General features: G+C 41.2%; 1 protein-coding gene across 1 annotated transcript; it reads left to right on the top strand.

Moving 5' to 3' along the window:
- The first annotated feature begins 6,031 nt into the window (after positions 1-6,031).
- On the top strand, positions 6,032-20,944 carry FAM210B (family with sequence similarity 210 member B). The gene is made up of 3 exons (XM_070941761.1): positions 6,032-6,599; positions 17,767-17,939; positions 20,227-20,944. The coding sequence occupies exons 1-3, from the start codon at positions 6,102-6,104 to the stop codon at positions 20,441-20,443; spliced, it is 888 nt and encodes a 295-aa protein (XP_070797862.1). The 5' UTR covers positions 6,032-6,101; the 3' UTR covers positions 20,444-20,944.
- The last annotated feature ends 821 nt before the right edge of the window (positions 20,945-21,765 follow it).

Raw genomic sequence — 21,765 nt, forward strand, 5'->3', positions numbered from 1 at the left:
CTGTTCATCTTCAACATCTAACCTTTCCCCACCAAAGAACACACAATGGAAAAATGAATCCCTTCTCATTGCATGTAACAATATTGCATGTTGGGCTAAGAGGCAGGGCACACCAAGGTCGCAACAACCAAACATTCATAAATCAAAGCCGAGATGTGTTGTCAAAGGGTAAATGATCTTTGACATTATCCCTTGGCACAGCGTAGACTTCTATGCTCCAAAGCTGATTTGACTTAAAATATCCATAGCATTGATATTGACTATATACAATTGTCAATAACATATCACTTCCCATTTGGATATATGTTGGCAGCTCCTTTGTCTTGATTCTCACTGGGGATAGACTCGTTCAGATTTGCAGGATTCTGTTTCTGTAATCCTATAATAAAAGGAGGTTTAGTATTCGTAATTGGGCATCCAAGTCTAGTCCACCTCAAAGAGTTGATAATCATCATCATCATCATCATCATAAAATATGACAACCTGGCCATCAAAACTACACGATTATGGATGAAACACATAACAGTGATACCCATTGTCATCGGGGCACTTGGTACCATGTCCAAGAATTTTATAAGATACATCAACAAATTGCAGCTTTCTGCAATAACACCAGCGGAACTGCAAAAAACTGTGCTACTTGGAACATCATACATCTTAAGAAGGTTGATACCTAGGATGCTGACAGCAACCCATATCAACCATTAGCACCAGTCAATGGTATTTGTGATGCACTTTTGAATGTTCAGTTGACTGAGTTTCATGTTTAATGAATAAAGTAAATAATAATTATAATACGTGACCATGCATACAGCTCACATTTTAACAAAAGTTAAGAGAAAGCTCTGTGAAATCATTGTTGCCCATCAATACTGAAAGTAAACCTGGCTAATAGAGCCAGCAAAGGCCCCACAGCAACTGCTGCATGCAGCTTTCCCTACAACTGATTCCCACGGATTATGCATTTAACTCTCCAATTTCCAAACATATGGGAATAACTGGGGCTATTACGATTTCACCTCCAGGAACCAGAGGAAGGTTGTCTTAATGAATATTCACCAGTCAGTTACAATATTTAACACTAAGTCTGAACTTTAAGTTTCATGTTTCCCTCTGGGAATGGTTGCACTAAGCCCATTAAATGCTTTACAAGTCTAAGAAAATCTCTGGACACAAGGCAGCCACATAAAAAGCTAAACAGAAATTAAATATGAATGGTTTTAACCGCCTCATTGAAGAGTAAGATATTGCTCTCTGTAGCTTAATGAGGTGCGGGTTTTCTTTTCGGTATCTGGTACAAGCAACCTGAGCATCTTGTTCTGCAAGTATTTCAGCTGTTGAGGAGGCGTGAGACCAAGCTTCTGTGAAGTGCTATTTAAAAAATTGTTGTGACATAAAACGATGGTTTTGTGGGTTGTTGTCAGAAAACGAATTCATTAGGAACCTTGATTATATATGCCTGCTCACAGAAAGCAAGGTTTAAGGCACACACAGAGAACAGCTCAAAATTAGCATAAAATACTGAGAATTTTCTCAAAATACCTTTGAGAAGATTCCTAAAATTATTTTAAATGGCTCCTTTAAAGCTTTTTACAGGTAGTTTCTAACTTAACAACCCGTGTTAAATCCACAATTTCAGTTGTAAGTCGTGAGGGTCATAAAGCTATCACATAACCGTGCCCAATTTTTACAACTTTTTTTACACTCTAGTCATTATGAAGAAAAAGGCAAAAGACACCCCTCCCCTAAAATTTCTGGGACAACAATTAAACAAATGCCTATGGTCATTAAGCAAATATTGCTGTTGTTAAACGAACTCATTGTTTGCAGTGGGGCAGGTTTTGCCAGAAAACAGAAGTAAATGCTGTTTTCCAGCTAAACCATCATAAATTCGGTATCAACTCGGAAGCGAACCTGGCTGAAGCCATCTTTGCTGCCTCATAGTTGTCATGAACTCTGAAAGGGGGAAGGGAGGGGGAAGTAGATAGACTGGCTAACAGTCAAAACAAAAAAGTTTTCTTGTGGGAACCAAGGTCATCCTAACAGGTGGCAGTTGGGGGAAAGAGAGGAATGACAAAGCAGCCTGCCAGCTACTTACATTGGACAATGTGATCGGTGACATCTGGGAGGGAACCATTTGTTCTTTTAATTAGGCAAAAACCTGCGGGAACTTTTAGAGTTGGCTGTGCCGATATGTATCAGATGTATCTGATAAACATATTCTTTGAGGAATCTACCTGCCTCGGAATTCTGCTTTTGGCAGGTGCATTACTTGGAACGCTGACATTCTGGTTCCCAAGCATCCCAAATAGAGTTATGTGAACGGAGGGAGTCCCAGTTATTGGGAATTCAAATCCAGGTCACAAATAGCCTTTTTTGGGTCTATTATGCAACTAGTTTTAAGTTGAAGACTACCTGTATTTTGTCTGTGAGAGGCAAGGTATTTATATCATTGGTGACTATTTTCCAAAAACAGTTGCATTAGCCTTAGGACAAATTTCATTTTTAAAGGTTGTTTTTCCCCCCCCCCCCCATATTGTACTTGGCCCTGGTTTGTTTCCTCCTCCTTTGGCAAATTTATATCTTCTAGTAACTCGTAAATCATTTTAAGGACTACAGTAACTTGTTCCACACCGCACATGGTATCAAAATGAAACATTACCATATGGCTTAGGTTAGCATAATGTGTGAGTCTACTGTAAATGTGTTATAACTCTACCCCAATTCTAACATTTTACCCAATGGATTTCAAATGCCATAAGGGGATATTAAAAGACTGACTACTCAGATATAACTCAGCAGTAGATTCAATTTCTTAATCAATTTCATAAATAATGCATTTTATAAATGGCTCCGATTGTGGCTGGGATAAACACTTGGTGCATTTATCTACAATATTAAGCTTCTGCAACTGTATACACAGTAATGAGATATCTTTGTTTTATATTCGTTTACCTGCAATATTTAAAGTCAGAATGATCTATGCACTCAGCATGTTTGTTATCACCCAACACGCTCACTAGTTACAATGCAGTGAGTTTAGCTCTCCTACAGCCAGGCAAAACTTCATCAACCACCAATAAATGAAAAAACAAAACAAAACAATGTCACAACTGTATTACATAATGCTCTAAATTTGAAAACTAGGGCATGATTACTGTGAAATCATGTTTATTAACGAGGCACATTAAGTTGGGGGAATCTGCATTAATGAAAAGTCTTTTAACAAATAAAAATGTCAAGGATGCAAGCAATTGAAACCCTATTTGGAACTCTCCCACGTTCTTTATAAAGAATCTGGATTTTGAAAGCTAGAATTATACTCAAAACACAAAGCCTTCATTCAGTGCTCTCAACTTCCCACTTAATGAATATAAAGCTTCCTTGAAGACCCTCTTCAGGAAATCTCTGTTCCGGAATGCATTTATACTCTTAATGTACCGAACGCGCACAGATATCATATGTTTCCCCATATTGGCTGGACAGATGACTGTCCTGATCTCTGTAAGGCTATTATAATCTGAAGCAGTAGGAAAGCCTTGTAGATTAAGACTTTTTTTTTTTTTTTTAGTAAAGACGCCTGGTATACAAGACATGTCTAAGAAAGAGTAAGTAATCAAAGACCAAATGATAACGCAGCATATATATTCATACATAACTTGAGTAGAATTATAGGAAGAAGTTCATGATACCACCACATAAATCTAGAAAGATTGCCATGGGTTTTAAGAATCCCATGTTCTTCAGGCATGCTGAGGGAATTCAAAGAGAAGTCTTCAAATAAGCGTACAAGTAGGTGCTTTTTCTTTTTTCTTTTTTTTCAAAACTTTTTTATTTTTATTTCTCATAAAGATATCATAAATGTACAGTCTCTTATCCATTATTAATCATACATATCCTCTTTACACTTTCATATTAATTCATTCTTCATCCTTAAAAAATTTAAATATATTCGGGATAGCTCTTCTACCGTTCCTTCTCCCTTGTTTTACAACAATCCTTCTTCTCCTTCTTCTCTCTTTCCTTTCCCTCCCTTCTTCTATCCTCTTCTACTTTCTTCTTTCCTCCTCTCCTTCCCCTTCCTTTCTCCAACTCCTCCCTTCTTCCCCCCTTTCTAACCTTCTCTCCTATTCTTTTTTCCCCTCCCTTTCTTCCTCTCCTTTTCCCTTTCTTCTGTTCCTCTCTCTCCTTCTCCCCTCCTATCTAACCCTCTACTCCTCTTTCCATTCTCTCTCCATTGTCGTATTTATTTTCAATTCAATATTTTCCATATTGGTATCCGAGCAACCCCGATTTTCTATTCATATATATTTTCTTTTCAATTTCTTTTCTATTTTACTGATTTCACATATATCATCATAATTGTACATTTATATACTGTGTTTCCCCGAAAATAAGACCCTGTCTTATATTTTTTTGAACCCTGAAATAAGCACTTGGCCTTATTGCCATGCACTCAAAAGCCCGATTGGGCTTATTATCAGGGGATGTCTTATTTTTGGGGGAAAAGGGTAGTAACATTTTTTTTTCTTTTTTCCCCTACCAAAAGTGCTTTTTCAAGAGGCAACTGGACTTTCTTGTTTTTCTTTGAAGACATTTCGCTTCTCATCCAAGAAGCTGCTTCAGAAGAACTGAAGAAGCTTCTTGGATGAGAAGCAAAATGTTTTCAAAGTGCTCAAAAAAGTCCAGTTGCCTCTTGAAAAAAGCACCTTTTGAACAATAATGACCTAGATGACTGAGAATCTCCATAGACATTAAAGTATACAGGTAGTTCTCAACTTATGACCACAATTGGAACTGCTATTGTTAAGCAAGGAAGTGGAGCTCCTTGAAGCTCCAACACTTAGGGTCAGCTTTATGATGAAAAACAGAAACTTTATTGATATCATCTCCTCTCCTTGCTCCAAAACATGATACAGGTCATCAACTTACAAACATTCATTTAGCAACCATACATAGTAACAATAGTACTGAATAAAGTGACTTATGATCCATCCTCATACTTACAACTCTCCTGGTGTCCCTGGAGTCACATAATAAAAATTCAGGCACTTGGCAACCAACCAGTATTTATGCTGGTTGCAGTGTCCCCAGTGTCCCTGGGTGACCCTTTCTTTCTTTTTATATGCATACAAACACAGATACGGATATATACACTTGGCCAATAAAAAATTCTGTTCTGTTCTGTTCTGTTCTGTTCTGTTCTGTTCTATTCTATTCTATTCTATTCTATTCTATTCTATTCTATTCTATTCTATTCAAATTTATGGTTACCATTTTAATTTCCTTTCTTGACCCCAAGCAATCCAAATGTGACTAGAAATTAAAAGGATAGCCACAGGATGGAGTGAGGGCCTAGAAGGAAGGAAGGAAGGGCCTCGAAATAAAGGGAAATCTGTCAACTCTTTCCAACTGGTCAGCTGTGGTCAGCATTATGAGATGTCAGATATCTTGTAAGAAATGAAACACTTATTTCTTGTCAACTAGCGCTTGATTTCTTGGTAATATTTATGGTTTGTGTGTCCATAAAACAGATGAATAGATAGTGTGGTGTAATTAGTAGTAAAACTTGTCAATTGCTCCGGGGTTGTGTTGACCCTGGAATTTCTCAGGGTCCCCAAACGCAGGAGGCTCTTTCCTGAACTGGGACAGGGTTTACCAAGGGCCCTTTCAGTGAGGGAAACAAAAAAAAAGGAACACGTTTATCCACTTATGATGATTGGCTAGGATTTGCTTCATAGAGTTCGTAATAAATACCGAGGGAGGATGGGCTGGGAAGCCTCAACCATTAGCTGTGGTTCACCCAGTTCGCCAAGGCAAAATAGAGCCGACCCCTTTCGGGTAAAGAACCCCAGGTGCGAACGCAGCCGGCAAGCAGCGGAGAAAAGTGCAAAAAAAAAACCAAGCCAGAAAGCCGGCGTGTCTCCTTAGTGGATTTGCTTTGGAAGGCGAAATCCAGGCGGGAAGCCGCCGCTGGCCCTTTAAAGGAGGGAGGGCCGTGGGTGGCTGTTTCCCTTCTCTCTCGGGGTTGAGGTGCCGCCTTCCTCGCTCCAGAAGCGCAGGGCAGGGAGGGCTGCGCCGGGTCAGCACCTCCGGTTGCCATGCGTTGGCTAGGCCAGCCTTGCGCCCTGGCTCCGTTTTTGCCCAGGGGAGCTTTCCAAGCCATCGGCGGGCGCTTTGCTTTGGATCAAGCAGCTGGCACGGGAGGCAGCCTCAGATCGGGGGCAGTTGGGGCCGGCGGCGCTGCGCCTGGGTTCCTGCCGGGCCAGGCACACCTCAGCTGGGCAGAGGAGAGTCCGCTTCCCGGCCCAGGGCACCAGCCAAGCGGTCTCCGGCTCCTGCGCCGTCTCTTGCGGGAATCGGGGCTGCTGCTGCTGCTACAGCAGCCCGCTGGCTTTGCGCTCCCGGCGGCGGCCGGTGGTCCCTTCCGCAGCGGAACTGAGCCGCTGCGCCGCCCGTACGGTCAGTTGGAAACCCCGTCGGTGGATCCCAACCTGCTGAGCCCCGAGATAGCCTGGCATGCGGCGAAGGGCGACTTCCTTGCCAGCGGAGAGGAGAGCCGCGGCGCGGGATCCCGCGGCAACCTCGCACCTCCCAAAGTGGGTGAATGACGGGCCGCGCGTGGGAAATGCGCGCTTGCATTGGCATAAAAGGGTCCCCGGTGGAGCCTTAGGGCTGGAGATCAGGGTGACCCAGGGGTGAAATCCAGCAGGTTCTGGAGAACCGGTAGCAGAAATTTTGAGCAGTTCGGAGAACCGGCAATTGCCACCTCTGGCTGGCCCCAGAGTGGGGTGGGAATGGAGATTTTGCAATATCCTTCCTCCAGAAGTCGGGTGGGAAGGGGGATTTTGTAACATCCTTCCCCTGGAGTCGGGTGGGAATGGAGATTTTGCAGTATCCTTCCCCTGCCATGCCCATCAAGCCACACCATGCCCACCAAGCCATGCCCACAGAACCGGTAGTAAAAAAAATTGTATTCCACCACTGGGGTGACCCACAATGCTGCCTTCGCCCGCGGTACAAGTGAAGCGGCCACTTTTTAAGATCAGAGAGTGGTGCGTAGGTGACACTTGTGTAGTTCGGGGATTGGGATGTCTATTCCTTGGGGACTTGGGCTGGCTTAACGTGGAAGTGTCAACAACTGGTTTGCGTGTGTTGTTAGTTCAGTCACAATAATAATAAGAGATTATTAGAGAAACAAGGGCACATATTTTATTTCCCTTCATTGAAAATTTCCCGGGAAGATTTTTCTGAGCACCTTCAGAAAGTGTAACAGTAACAGAGTTGGAAGGGACCTTGGAGGTCATCTAGTCCAACCCCCTGCTCTCTCAGGAGACCTGTACTAGGGACTCAAACCTCCAAATTGCCGACCTTTCTGATCGAGGAGCTCTGTCTTGGCCACTGAGCTACCAAGTTAGACTATTACGCTATGCTATGCTATGCTATGCTATGCTATGCTATGCTATGCTATGCTATGCTATGCTATGCTATGCTATGCTATATATTATATTATATTATATTATATTATATTATATTATATTATATTATATTATATTATATTATTAATATTATTTATTATTATATTATATTATATTATATTATATTATATTATAATATTATATTATTATATTATATTATATTATTATATTATATTATATTATATTATATTATATTATATTATATTATATTATATTATATTATTATATTAATTATATTATATTATAATATTATGCTGTATTGGACAGCAGGTTTCTAAACAACTTTTTTTAATGTAAACTTTTTTTTTATGTTAGTAGATTTGGACTCGAGTAAAACATGATTTAGCACTTAACTCCCCTTCTCTTTAATAATATTTAGCAGGTTTGAACTGGAGAATTCTGCTGCATCTCCCTAGTCAGCTCAGCTATCCTTTGGGAGAGGTTTGCCTTGTGTGCATGCTACAGATAAAAGTGTGAGACTAGAGGGTGGGGGGGAAGGGCAATTGTCACTTATCTGCCTTGAACTCACAGTTTACACCAGTTTTCTATTATCTGGTGCCTGCCAGAAAGAGGTAGAATTACAATTCCATCATTATTTTATGTATTTAGGTTATAGGCCACAATTATCAGTGTGGGGCAAGGTTGTCAAAACTGCTGCACTATAAGACTTTTGTGTTTGCTTATTTTTTACAGTCATCTTACAATATATATGTTTCAGAAAAAACAACAAATTCCTTCTGTCTTACTTTACATGCAACATGTTTAAGCAATTGCTACATGTTTAAGCAATCGGATAAAGGCTTAGAAGAGTAATTTGAAGTAACATGATAAGTTAGCTTGGTGGTAATTTTGTTTTGCATTTTTGGAAACATGCTGTACATTCCAATCAACCCACTGAATTTACAATTCATTGGATTGTGTAAACACAGGTGATGGAGTAATTCAGAAACCAGGTTAAGAATACTGTGGGATGCAACCACTGTTTTTTTTTAAAACACCTGCTTTACTGTTGAAATGATATCCAACAATAGATAGATACTCAAATAATAAATAATAAAACAATAGATAATAAAGCAATCTAGCATCACAAAAATAATAAGAAAGCAGCACCAAAACTTGGAGAAAAATGTTTTTATTCAGATAGGCTTTTGGCTTTTTCAGCTAATGCCGAAATCTAAATGGATTTGACAGCATAAAAATGCAATAAAGCAATATTAGAAGACCGGATGAACTCCTGGACTTTAATTATAATTTACTATTTTTAAATATATCTTAATGTCAGCCTTTCTGAGAACTATTTGTTATGAAAAAGATTCAATTTAATTAATTAAAATTCCTTTGTGCATAAGGAGGAGCAGTGGAAGAAACAGGGCTTGTATTTACCTTCTGGAGATATCCAAGGATTAGTTTAATAAAGTTGGTCAGAGAGATCTATTTTACATGAGGGAGGTTTTTTTTAGCTGTTTGGCTTCTCTTGTAAGAAATGTTGGCTGTAAGTGTGAACTTATAGAAAGGAACTCAGGCTTCGCTGAGCCTTTTCCCTTTTGCAGGATCTTGGGCCAAAGTTACCCTCAGCACCATTTTCTTATCCTTTCAGCTCTAGAAACCACCTCTTGAACCCGAGACCTTGTGTATCCCGAGAGAAAGGCAGTACAGTATGCTGTAGTAGCTCGGGCCTAGGATGGAAGAGACTCGGTTCAAAACAACTCTCAGCCATTGGAAGCTCACTGAGCCCAGTCACTGGCTAAATTGGAGGAGGAATTGCTGTCTAAGATACTTTATGTTTTGGCTCTATAACAGTGGTGGCAAACGTTTTGGCTTGACGTATCACAAATTCAGAAAGTGCCCTAATTTGACTCTGCTACCATGACATGTACACATACAACCTAAACAAAAGCGAAACAATCATCTACACATGCACCCCATCTAAGCCACCCTGAACAACAGCATTCGGCGGCGGCACCGAGCCTGGGCCTGCAGTAGAGGCCCAGAACTCAACCTCGTCTCTAGCACTACCACTGCTCTTCAAAAATGGCCGCCTCACAGCCCTACTAAGCAGGTATATACAAAAGTATGAAGGCTATTGCTTAACGCATTGTAAGCCGCCCTGAGTCTCCGGAGAAGGGCGGCATATAAATCGAACCAATAAATAAATAAATAAATTCCCCAAGACATGCGAGACTTGGGGAATGGGGTGATTGCCCCTGCAGTTTGGCATTCTCCAGGATCTGCCACACGCTGCTTACCTTCAGATAATGTTCTCTCTGTTGACGGACCCCTGCAGCCTACTTGAGGCTGCTCTGGGACACACAAGGTCTTGGGAGAATGCTCTCCCATGGCCACTGTAGCCTCCAAAAACCAGATGAAAGGATGCCCCATTCTTGTGTGACTTCCAGAAGCCACAGGAGAGCACGTCCATTTTCATGCGGCCTTCAGAGACTCTGAAAATTATGCAAGAACAATGTCTATGGAGATTCTCAGTCATCCAGATCATGGTTGTCCCAAAGGTGCTTTTTCATTCCCCACCATCCAGCCAGAGCTGAAGAAACTTCATGGATGAAAAGTGAAACATCTTCAAAGAAAAAACAGAAAGTCCAGTTGCCTCTTGAAAAAGCACCTTTGGGACAGATGTGCAAGAACAAGGCAGATTTTTGGGAATAATTGTTAGGCATTGATAAATACTGGCTTGTCATCCAAAATATCATATACAGGTTTGCCATCTCTGCTCTAGAAAGTCTAGATATTCTCTCTGACTGAATTATTTATTATTTATTTATTTATTGGTTCGATTTATATGCCGCCCTTCTCTGGAGACTCAGGGTGGTTTACAATGCTTTTAAGCAATAGCCTTCATACTTTTGTATATACCTGCTTAGTCGGGCTTTTTGGCCGCCCCAAGGGGTGTTCTATTTTATACAAAGTCAGCTTATTGCCCCCACAAACCGGGTTCTCATTTTACCTACCTCGAAAGGATGGAAGGCTGAGTCAACCTTGAGCCTGGTGAGAATTGAACTCGCAGTAATTGCAGGCAGCTGGTAGCTAAGTGCTACTTTAACAGCAGTTTAGTCCGCTGTGCCACCAAGGCTCCTTATACCCTCTTCCCCAAATCACAGGCCTGCTTTGTGTCTAGCAACATCACAGGCTCTTTGCCTTGCTCTGACCTTTCCTCTTCTGGGCTTGTGTTAGGGAAGTGACTGGTTTAAGAGCAAGGGCCTTCGAATACCTAAAGGATGGCCTTGTCCGGAGAACCCTCAGAATCTAATCTGGAAGCAAACAGTAAAAAAAATATTTCTGCAAAGTTTTTACAATGAGGAATATCTTCTTTTGAAAAACATTCACCCCAAAGTAGCAAGCATATCTCCAGCTGGACAATTGTTTTTTCACTGCCTGATAATAATGCAGAAAATTGGAGTCATCTAAGACCTTGAGAAAATTCAAGGAGACTAAACTCTACCATTGCTCTGTCCCCGTTCTCACCATTCTGGGACATGGAGAGAATCTACATAGCTGCTAAGAGTTTACAGCAACTTGATGGCAAATAGTCACTCGATAGATGTGAAAGTTTGGCCATCAAGAAATAAGACAGGAAGATAATAGATACCTTTGAATTGTAATACTGACAAAAGCTATTGTGGGTACCCTAGATTGCCTAATGGACAAATCAATCAATTTTGGAAGAAATCAAGCCTGAGCTTTCATTAGAATTTTAAAATCACAACTTTTGTATTGGGGTTATGCCATGTAAAAAATAATAATAATAATCAAATATATTGAAGAAAGCATTAAAGAGGAAGAGTCAATGCAGTGGAAGAATTGTAGCTATGGATGCCACTTTAGCTACCATTAGCCACCCAACTGAAGAGGGAACACAGTTCAGGGCAATTATCCATAGGGTTACCATGAGTCAACATCAAGTTACCCTTTAATAACATTTTGATTTCAGCGTATTGTAGGAAGAATAATTGGAAAAAAATCATCTCCTGCTGGCACATTAGTAGTCAAACCTTCCTTGCTTTTTCTGTCTCACAGAGTTTTCAATTCTACTGAATGTAGACTAGAGCATTGTAAGGTAAAGGATAAAGGTTCCCCTTGCACATATGTGCTAGTCGTTCCCGACTCTAGGGGGCGGTGCTCATCTCCATTTCAAAGCCGAAGAGTCAGTGCTGCCGAAGACGTTTCCGTGGTCAAGTGGCCATGTGGCTTTGACTAAATGCCAAAGGCGCACGGAACACTGTTAGCTTCCCACCAAAGGTGGTCCCTATTTTTCTACTTGCATTTTTTACGTGCTTTCGAACTGCTAGGTTGGCAGAAGCTGGGACAAGGAACAGGAGCTCACCCCGTTATGTGGCACTAAGGATTCGAACCGCTGAACTGCCGATCTTTCGATCAACAAGCTCAACATCTTAGCCACTGAGCCACCGCATCCTTTTTAAGAAAACTCTTGTTTTGTCAAGATCAAGCCCAATGCTCTCCACTGCCTTAAATCTAGTCAGCAAATCAATAAATCTCTGGTGACTAAACTTAACATCTTCAGTAGAGTGATAAAAATGCAGTTTAGTTCTCATCAGTTGTGCTATTTTACAAATTATATTACAGTAGATAGGAGAGAATTTAGGAGACCAGCAATGCCTCTCAGCATGTAGTCAATTGACAGATGATTTAGAGGATAATATTGTTCCATATCAAAATCTACAGCTTTTTATGAATTTGCAACTCTGCCACAGCAAGCCATTCTATGGGTGTGCAAGCCATAGCTTCTGAACATTTTAAATATGCTCTTCCAGTGGTGGGTTTCAAATTTTTTTTACTACCAGTTCTGTGGGCGTAGCTTGGTAGGCATGTCATGGTTTGGTGGGCGTGGCTTGGTGGGCATGGTAGGTGAAGGATACTGTAAAATCTCCATTCCCACCCCAGTCCAGGGGAAGGTTACTGCAAAATCCCCACTTCTTCCCGATCAGCTGGGACTTGGGAGGCCGAGAATAGATGGGGGCGGGGCCAGTCAGAATTTTTACTACTGGTTCTCTGAACTACTCAAAATTTCTGCTACCGGTTCTCCAGAACTGGTCAGAACCTGCTGAAACCCACCTCTGTGCTCTTCCCACAAACTTGCTTCTCTCTCCTATGTGTGGATTAATTTCTGGTTCTTGATGGCTTCCATCCTAAAAACTTTCAGAAGCTATTAAAGGCCTGTCTATTTTCCCAGTGTGGGGTAGAGTGATGTTTGAACCCCTGTTGAATGGGTTTTCCTTGTTTATATGTATTTTTTGGGGGGAGGGGTGTTTTATTATTATTATTAATAATAATAATAATAATAATGACTACTTCATTGTCATTGTACGTGTATACACAGTATACCCATACAATGAAATTCACTTAGCACCCAAAGACCAGGTCCAACATACATAACAATCCCCAAACACACTTCTGCCCACCACAAATTCCCCACCCCTAAACCACCCAACCATCCACACAACAGACCAAGTAATGCTGTCCAACAGCTCACGGATGGTGGCCCTTTAGTTTATTGTTGAGTGCAATTATAGCTCTGGGATAAAAACTAATAATTATTTGTAATCGTAAGGTGCCCAGAGTCATTGGGAATCTGGCAGCCTATGAACTGAATAAAGGAATAAAGAGTGATGTTCAGAGGCCTATGACACTGTGCCTGAACATGGGATAATAGCAAAATAAGAGCTATTTTGGTATAGTGGTTAAGGTGCTAGTTTAGAACCACACAGGGTTGTTGTGGGAAAATAGGAGGTGGAAGGAGTATTAGGTATGTTCACTGCCTTGAGTTACAAATAAAGTAATAAAGGCAGGATAAAAATCTAACAAATAAAATAAAATGCACTAGTTTCACTTAATATCTATTGCGAAGTGGAAATGAATTAGAGATCTGTGCTGACCTTAATTAGAAACATACTATTGTAATTGTTTATGTTACTATTTCCTGCAGCACAACAGTGAATTTTCTTGTCAAAGAAAAATCCACATTCAATTGCTTTCTGTATACCAAAGCTTTGTGATGATCTCAGGTTATCCTTGTCTGCAGCCACTTACCTAGCACAGAGGGAGACCTGCCTTTACGCATCATTAAAAAAGAATTATGTCTATCACTTCTTCTGCTTAGCTGACTCATTTTATGGATTGTAAATTGTGCCAATCAGGCAGGTCTAACAGCTTTTTCCAATTCAGTGCCCTCCATATGTGTGAGACTTTTCATTTTCACGTTTCCAGCCAGCGTGATGCTTGGCTGCTATAGCTGGGAAATTTGTGAAGCTTCCGTTGTGATGGAAGATAAGAAAGGCTGACGTGTATATTAGTGTGCAACCAGGGATGGGCTTCAAAAATTTTAACAAGGGGTTCTCTGCCCGGTTGCTGGGTGGGCGTGGCCATGGTGGGTGTGGCCTAGTTGGCCTCCTGCACCACGGCGGGGGGGGGGAGCATTTTTGCCCTCCCTGGGCTCCTGAGGCTTTCTTCGAGCCTCCAGGAGGTGAAAACGGCCTGCCAAGGCTCCGGAGGCCCTCTGGAGGCCGGAAACGGGCCCGTTTCTGAACTTCCAGTAGGCCCGTTTTTCCCCCTCCCCGAGCCTTGTGTGCGCCCTGCACTTACCTGCATCCAAAACGGGCTGTGTGGGGACTCCTGGGCTGGGCGGGCTGGGCAGGGCAGGGCCAGCCAGGAATGGGATTTGGGGGTTCTCTGAACTGCACAGAATCTTAGCTAGAGGTTCTCCCGAACCCCTGCGAACCCCCAGCAGCCCACCCCTGTGTGAAACCATTTTTTAAAAAATAAATTATTATAATTTTAAAAGGTCCATGGAACCCCTGAACATCAAGTTTTATATCATATGGATATCAGGATTTTAAAAATAATTTAAAAAACAGTATTAAAATAAATAATGCAAAACAATAGTTTTCAAACTATTTATATTGTGTATAAGCTGTCTTGAGTCGCCATGGACAAGTTGGGCAGCAATATAAATGTTCTAAAATAAAAATAAGCCTGCAATGTAACACATTTAAAATATTTCTTAAAAGCATCTTTCCTTACTATCCATGATAATGGCTCAAATCACTCTCCTAAGCTTTTTTTTTAAATTGAAATCTATGGAAGAACTGTTGGGGGACAATATGCACCAGGTTCTGCTAGATTTCCTATTTTCCCAGATTCCTCTTTGCTCTTCAATGCCTCTCCTGTTTCTTAACACACCACACACACACACATTATTTACTATTGAGATAATTTAATTGATTTTCAATGTAGGCATGACCTTTGGGAAAATTTATTCAAATTTGTAGGCTCCCAGAGTACTTGACTCAGTGTTAATGTTAAAACAGCAGCTTGGCTGATTTGCAAACTTTTCTTTAAAAAGCTAGGATGAATGCTATAGTTGCTGTCTCTCTGACCCCAGCGAGCTGTTGTGAAATCCATGTAACATTTTATTTCTTCAGCTGCCTAGCAAAGAGTGTTGTCTGCAAGTTATCGCCAACCATTTCCTTTCCACAATCTGCCATGTTTTGTTACGAGCATTACGCAGCAGGAGAGCCAAAGCTTTGTTCCCAGAAGAGTTATTTTACACCAGCGTCCTCTAAGCGGTGACAAGCATTACTGTGCACGTTGCCTGCAGCAGTACAGAAGTCCCTTTCTTCTCCCAGGATTTGCAGATTCTTTGGGGAAAAAAACACTCTTTTGATCTAGACCAGGGGTGTCAAACTCAAGGCCCACGGGCTGGATCAGACCGGCGAGGTGCTTAGATCTGGCCCACGGGGCCGGCTTGGAAATAACAAACGACCGGCGCGTGGTGCCTCTGCTACTGAAAATGGGGCCCATGCTCCATTCTGGGCCTGGACGGCCTCCTGCATGCGGGGCCCCCACATCCCATTTTGGCTACCAGAGTGCTGCAGAAGGCCATCCTTGACTCAGATGGTTATAAAAGGGAGGACAGGTAAAATATTTTATCTTTCAGGCTTGCAAAATTCTGCTTCTGTAGCCTATGGTTCTGTAGCCTTTATGGTTCTAGTCTTCCTATGGGGTCAGTTTCTTGATCTGGCCTCTCTCTCATAGGGTGATCAAGTAGCTCAAGTATGTATTAAAAAAACAAAATCACAATAATGTACGCCTATTTTTATAATTGTATAAAACCATGTGTGCAGAGGTGCAGTCCTGTATCACATCCACCATGGCTATACCCCCACGCCACGCCACGCCACACACCCCCATACACCCCCGGCCTTCCGAGGTCAAACACAACTCTGATGCGGCCCTCAATGAAATCGAATTTGACACCCCTGATCTAGACCTAGACTCAGGTTCTTAGCTGTCTACTTGCAATCAGCTCTGGAATAATCAGGAAAGAAAATTGGAACCATGCATTATAATACTCCACGATTTTGGTGCTTTAAATGTACATGCAGAGGAAATACATTTGCAAAGGTGTACGTGTGTGTGTATCAAAAACATAAAGGGAACACAAGCAGAAGACATCCGGGATCTGAATGAATGAAATAGCCTTATTAAATACTTTGTTCTTTACATACAGTAGTGTATACACTGCTCAAACAACTAAAGGGAACACAAAACTACTGTATGTAACGAACAAAGTATTTAATAAGGCTATTTCATTCATTCAGATCTCGGATGTCTTCTGCTTGTGTTCCCTTTATTTTTTTGAGCTGTGTGTGTGTGTGTGTGTGTGTGTGTGTGTGTGTGTAGTGTATGTATGTATGTATGTATGTATATATATATATATATATATATATATATATATATATATATATATATATATATATATATATATATATAAAGCAAAGTCAATGGGGAAACCAGATTCACTTAACAACCAACTTTCTAATTTAACAACTGCAGTGATTCACTTAACAGCTGTGGCAAGAAAAGGCATAAAATTGGGCAAAACTCACTTAACAAATGTTTCAGTTAGCAACATAAATTTTGGGCCTCGTTGTGGTCGTAATCTGAGGATTACCTGTAGAGGCCAAACTTCGTAAGATAAAGTTCCTACAGATGAGTTACAAAACTATAAAAACAATAAAACAAATTAACTTCAAGTCAACACAAAAATGAGTTAAACTGGCGATCAGTGAGTTTGGGAAGTAAGGAACCACCAACAACTCCTTAAAGACCTCAATTGAAGTAGGCACAAAGTATTCCTTTCTGTGACCTTAAATCTCTATTTGTATCCTTTCACAGCAATCTTTCTGAAGGTCATTGTCCTCCAATTGCTGGAATTTTCCCATCATTTCTGAAGTATTAGCTCTCAAATAGATTTTACATAAAAATGAAGGAAAAACCCAAAGAGAAAACAGCATCCTTAACCAAGGGGAAGAAATAGTAGAAATATATCTCCACCCTGCAACCATAGCTACTCCTACTTTTAGCCACTGATTTCAAATACAGGTAGATCTCATTTAGTGACCATAATGGGGACTGGCAACTCGGTCACTAACCAAAATAGTTGCTAAGTAATCCACAACTGTGCTTGTGATCTTCCTTCAGCTTTCCTTTCCTTTCTAGACCTGCAAATGTTGTAAGTGCAAGGACTGGTTGTCAAGTTACTTTTTCATAACCATTGTAACCGCAAACAGTTGCAAAACAAGGTAGTCAGTATAAATGAGGACCACTTGTAATGCTGGTTGAAATTTGGGGATAGGGGCTAATAATGACCATTTATGTCAGCTCAGTTTTAACAGTCGGTATATGATAAACAGGAATACTATAGGCAGGGTAAAAGAGCCAACTGTTATATACCAGCGGTTTGTAATATGTTTGAATAAACTGCACCATAAATTACAGGATCCAAATGATGAAATAAGGTAAAGGTTCCCCTCACACATATGTTCTAGCTGTTCCCGACTCTAGGGGGTGGTGCTCATCTCCGTTTCAAATCCGAAGAGCCAGCGCTGTCCGAAGACGTTTCTGTAGTCATGTGGCCGGCATGACTAAACACCAAAGGCGCACAGAACGCTGTTACCTTCCCACCAAAGGTGGTCCCTATTTTTCTACTTGCATTTTTTACATGCTTTTGAACTGCTAGGTTGGCAGAAGCTGGGTCAAGTAACGGGAGCTCACCCCGTTACGCGACACTAGGGATTCGAACCGCTGAATTGTCAACCTTTCGATTGACAAGCTCAACATCTTAGCCACTGAGCCACCGCGTCCCTAATGATGAAATAAACATGCTCTAAAATAAGTTACTCTAGAAACAAAATGGCTTATTTGTATGGTAATAACAATCAGTCTTCTTTCTCTCTTACTTACCTCCAATATTCAGATTACAGGTACATCTCCGGAAAATGTCACAGATCCCAGTCAGGAAAATGGGAAGAAGCCAAATAAATCACATCAGTTGAAGAAAATTTTTAAGGAATATGGAGCTGTTGGAGTAACGTTTCATATTGGGATTTCTTTGATATCTCTGGGGATGTTTTATCTCATTGTGTCAAGGTAAGTATTATGACTGTTGCTGTTATTGGTGCATTAGAAGTTTGATCACTATACTGTAAATCAGGTTTGCATGCTCTCCCTTTCTGATCTTCTCGCATTTACAAAGAGAAAATGAGGTCTTTTTTTTTTTTTAATTTAAAAACTGTTAAGCTGAATTTTATCTTCAGTATACAGGTCATCCTCAATTTACGACCACAATTGAGCCCAAAATTTCTGTTGTTAAGCAAGACGTTTGTTGAGTTTTGCTCCATCTTACGACATTTCTTGCCACAGTTGTTAACCGAATCACTGCAGTTGTTAAGTTAGTAACTCAGTTGTTCAGTGAATCGGATTATCCGATTGACTTTGCTTATCAGAAGGTCGCAAAAGGTGATCACAAGACCCCCGAGACACAGCAATTATCACAAATATGAACCAGTTGCCAGACATCTGAATTTTGATCACGTTGCCATGGGGATGCTACATGGGGGATGCTACAAAAGTTGTAACTGTGAAAAATGGTCATGTCACTTTTTTTAGTGCTGTTGTAACTTTGGGCCATGCCAAAACATTCAGTGAGTTTACAATAATCTTAAACATTGAATTTAGGCCTGCTGGAATTTGGGCAGCTCCAAATTACTTCGGACTATTGAGAATTCTCAATTTTCTCTTCCATCCCTGACTGCTACCAGATTGGACAGCCTGTAGCACTAGCCAGAACCACCCAATTTGGAGGGCTTTTAACTCAAGCCAGTTTTGTCCACCCAGGAATCCCTTTACAGTAGCTCATACCAAAATCATTGAACTTCTGCCTTTGGCAAGGACCATTGGGGTTGGGTAGCTAATAAATTCAAATTAGTAGTAATAATAAGGGCTACAAACACAGTGTTTATCTCTGCAGCCCTTGCCTCCGTCTAGTAGGTGACTCACAGGAGGCTCTAAACCAGGGGTGTCAAACTCACATTGTCACGGCAGTGTCACATGACATATCAGAACTTTCCTCTCCTTCGCTAAACCGGGCATGGGCATGGCCAGTGCATGATGCATCGGCTCATGAGCTGTGAGTTTGACAGCCTGTTCTAGAGCAGGGGTCAGCAACCCACGGCTCTGGAGCCGCATGTGGCTCTTTCATCCCTCCGCTGCGGCTCCCTGTCGCTGGTCGGCTCCACAATTGATAGGGCTTTCAGTTAGTTCAGGTAGAGGAAAAAGGATGCTACGCTAGAAGGGGGCTCTGTGGTGGGGAAACCGGACCGGACTTCCAGTCAGCAGAGGAAAAAGGATGCCACACTAGGAGGAGACTATGATGGGGGAACTGGATTTCCGATTGGCTCCAGAATTGAATGGGGGGCTTCTGGTTAGGACCTTTGTGGCTCTTTGAGTGTTTAAGGTTGCCAACCCCTGCTCTAGAGGAATATTTTCTAATCTCAGAAACTCTTAAGATGTGTGGACTACAATTCCTAGAATGCCCCAGTTGCTAAGATTGAGAAACACTTCTAGCTAGACTGAGTGGCTAGCTTAGCTCTCTGAAGCTTGCCATAACCTTACTCCACATCACCAGTTTTCTTCTCATTCAGGTTATTTAACAAACCAGGACACAAATCTCACAATTCAATCAGAGATAGGGCAGACGTATGTCCCCATATTCATAGGTGCATGAAAATAAAGGAGGCTCAATCTGGCCTACCTGTAGTCATCTGATCCATGGAATAGTCTTCTCCAGGCCTGAGGGATACACTGAATCTATAGTTTTCTCCCATACCTATGAAGTGTTTGTTTCAGATTGGATGAACTTGAACAGGAACACAGCCAAAATTTCCTTTACAACCACAACTGGGACTGGAATTTTTGTTGCTAAGCAAAGTGGTTGTACAGCGAGTCACGCCTGATTTTATGATATTTTTTGCCATGGTTAGGCGAATTACTGCAGTTGTTAAGTGAATCAGAGAGTCATTAAGCGAATCCAGCTTCCTCCATTGACTTTGCTGGTCAAAGCCAGCCAGGAAGGTTGTAAATAGTGATCCCATGATCACAGAATGCTGCAACCTTTGTAAATATATGCCCGGTCACCAAGTATCCAAATTGATTACAGGACGGTGGTTTACAGTCTACAGTTTACAGTGCAGGTACCACTTGTAAGTCAGTTTTTTCAAGTTTCACTGTAAACTTTGAACAATCACTAAACAAATGGTTAAGTTGAGGAGTACCTGTATATAGTTTTTGCAAAAAATCGAACAAAACAAACCCCATCAAAATCATTCACTTTCACACTATTAATATGTTGTCTGTTTCTTCCTCTTCTCCCTTTTAGTGGAGTGGACATGACCACTATTCTCTTCAAGCTGGGATTTGATGAAACCCTTGTGCGATCCAAGCTAGCTGCTGGAACAAGCACTTTTGTATTGGCCTACGCTATTCATAAACTGTTTGCTCCTGTCCGGATCAGCATCACCGTAGTCTCGGTGCCCTTTCTCGTTCGCTACTTTCGGAAGATAGGATTTTTCAAGCCTCCGTCTCCAAACCCATAAAATTATTCCCTGGAATTTAAAAGGACGCTCCATCGTTTCTTCCTAGAAACATTCAACAGCTAATGCGCTCTCTGGCTTGTCTGTTTGCAATCTGCCCCCCCCCATCTCTTTCTTCAAAAGGATGGGAATGTGCTTTATCTGAAATCAGTAACTGCTTCGAAAACATTGCTGTCTATGTGGCTCAGCTACATTGTTTGTTTACTGATGCCCTGAAGAATTATGGATTGGGTACGCTGATAAACATGTCAGATCACACCACTAGAGCCTATTATCTGTATGGAGCAGGAAGACTTTTTAAACAATGGGCCTATTCAGGATTGTCCCACAGTGGAAAATGTTGAAAAACAGGCATAAATGATCAGAAGGCAGGTTCAAGTTGAGGACTAGAAACACTTCCTAAAAACAATTTGACAATGAAACCCAATTTCGTATTTCCTTTTTCTGGGATGCTTTCAAGCATATTTTGATTTTTGAACTGAATAAAGCTGTAAACTCTGTGGACTAAGTGGTGCTTTCAGTTCTGATTCTAAGCCTTCCATATTCTCTGCAAACTCATCTTTTAAATAAACTGATTGAATTTAGAATGCAGATTAGGCATTATTCCACTTAAACTTTGCTTCCTTTCATGTGCAAGGATTTTGCAAAAAAGTTAAAGCAATTTTAAACAAGACTAGAAACACAAATATGGACATGAATAAGTATGGTACTCAATTCTAAGGAGTTATATTTCTTGTATTTCAAAAGATAACATTGTAGCAATTAGTTTTTAGCAGTACATGTAGTGCTTGTCCTACCACCATACCGCTGCGATTTGGTTATAAATCATGATTATAAAACAGATCACATAAACCAACTGGATTTTTCAACCTTTTTTAACAGCCGCCATTAAGTAAATGCTGCAGTTGTTAAAGAACCGAGTTTGTTTTGGGTTCCCTCTCTCCCCCCACCCGAAAACTGGAAATGCGAGTTTTCAGAAAAAAACATAGTAAATCATGGTTACATAACTGCAAGAACTTTGAATCTGAATCTTAAGTCCTTTTTTTTCAGGTTCTGGAGTGACTTCAAACACTGACCAGCCATAAGTCAAGGAGTACCTGTATTGGATACTTGCTGCCCATAATAGTTTACAGCAGGGGTGAAATCTACTTACCTTCCCTACTGGTTCGGAAGTGTGTGCGTGCTTGGACCCTTTACGCAAGGGCAAAGGGTCAAAAACAGGTTACTTCCTGGTTAAAACCAGAAAGTAATGATGTCCGGGCGGGTGGGCGGAGCCTTGCGCTGCTGCCACTACCAGATCTCCAAACCACGCACCATCACTGCTA

The sequence above is a fragment of the Pituophis catenifer genome, unplaced genomic scaffold (assembly GCF_029215685.1).
Source record: "Pituophis catenifer annectens isolate HBS135680 unplaced genomic scaffold, rPitCat1.0.hap2 SCAF_3, whole genome shotgun sequence".
Classification (NCBI taxonomy): domain Eukaryota; kingdom Metazoa; phylum Chordata; class Lepidosauria; order Squamata; family Colubridae; genus Pituophis; species Pituophis catenifer.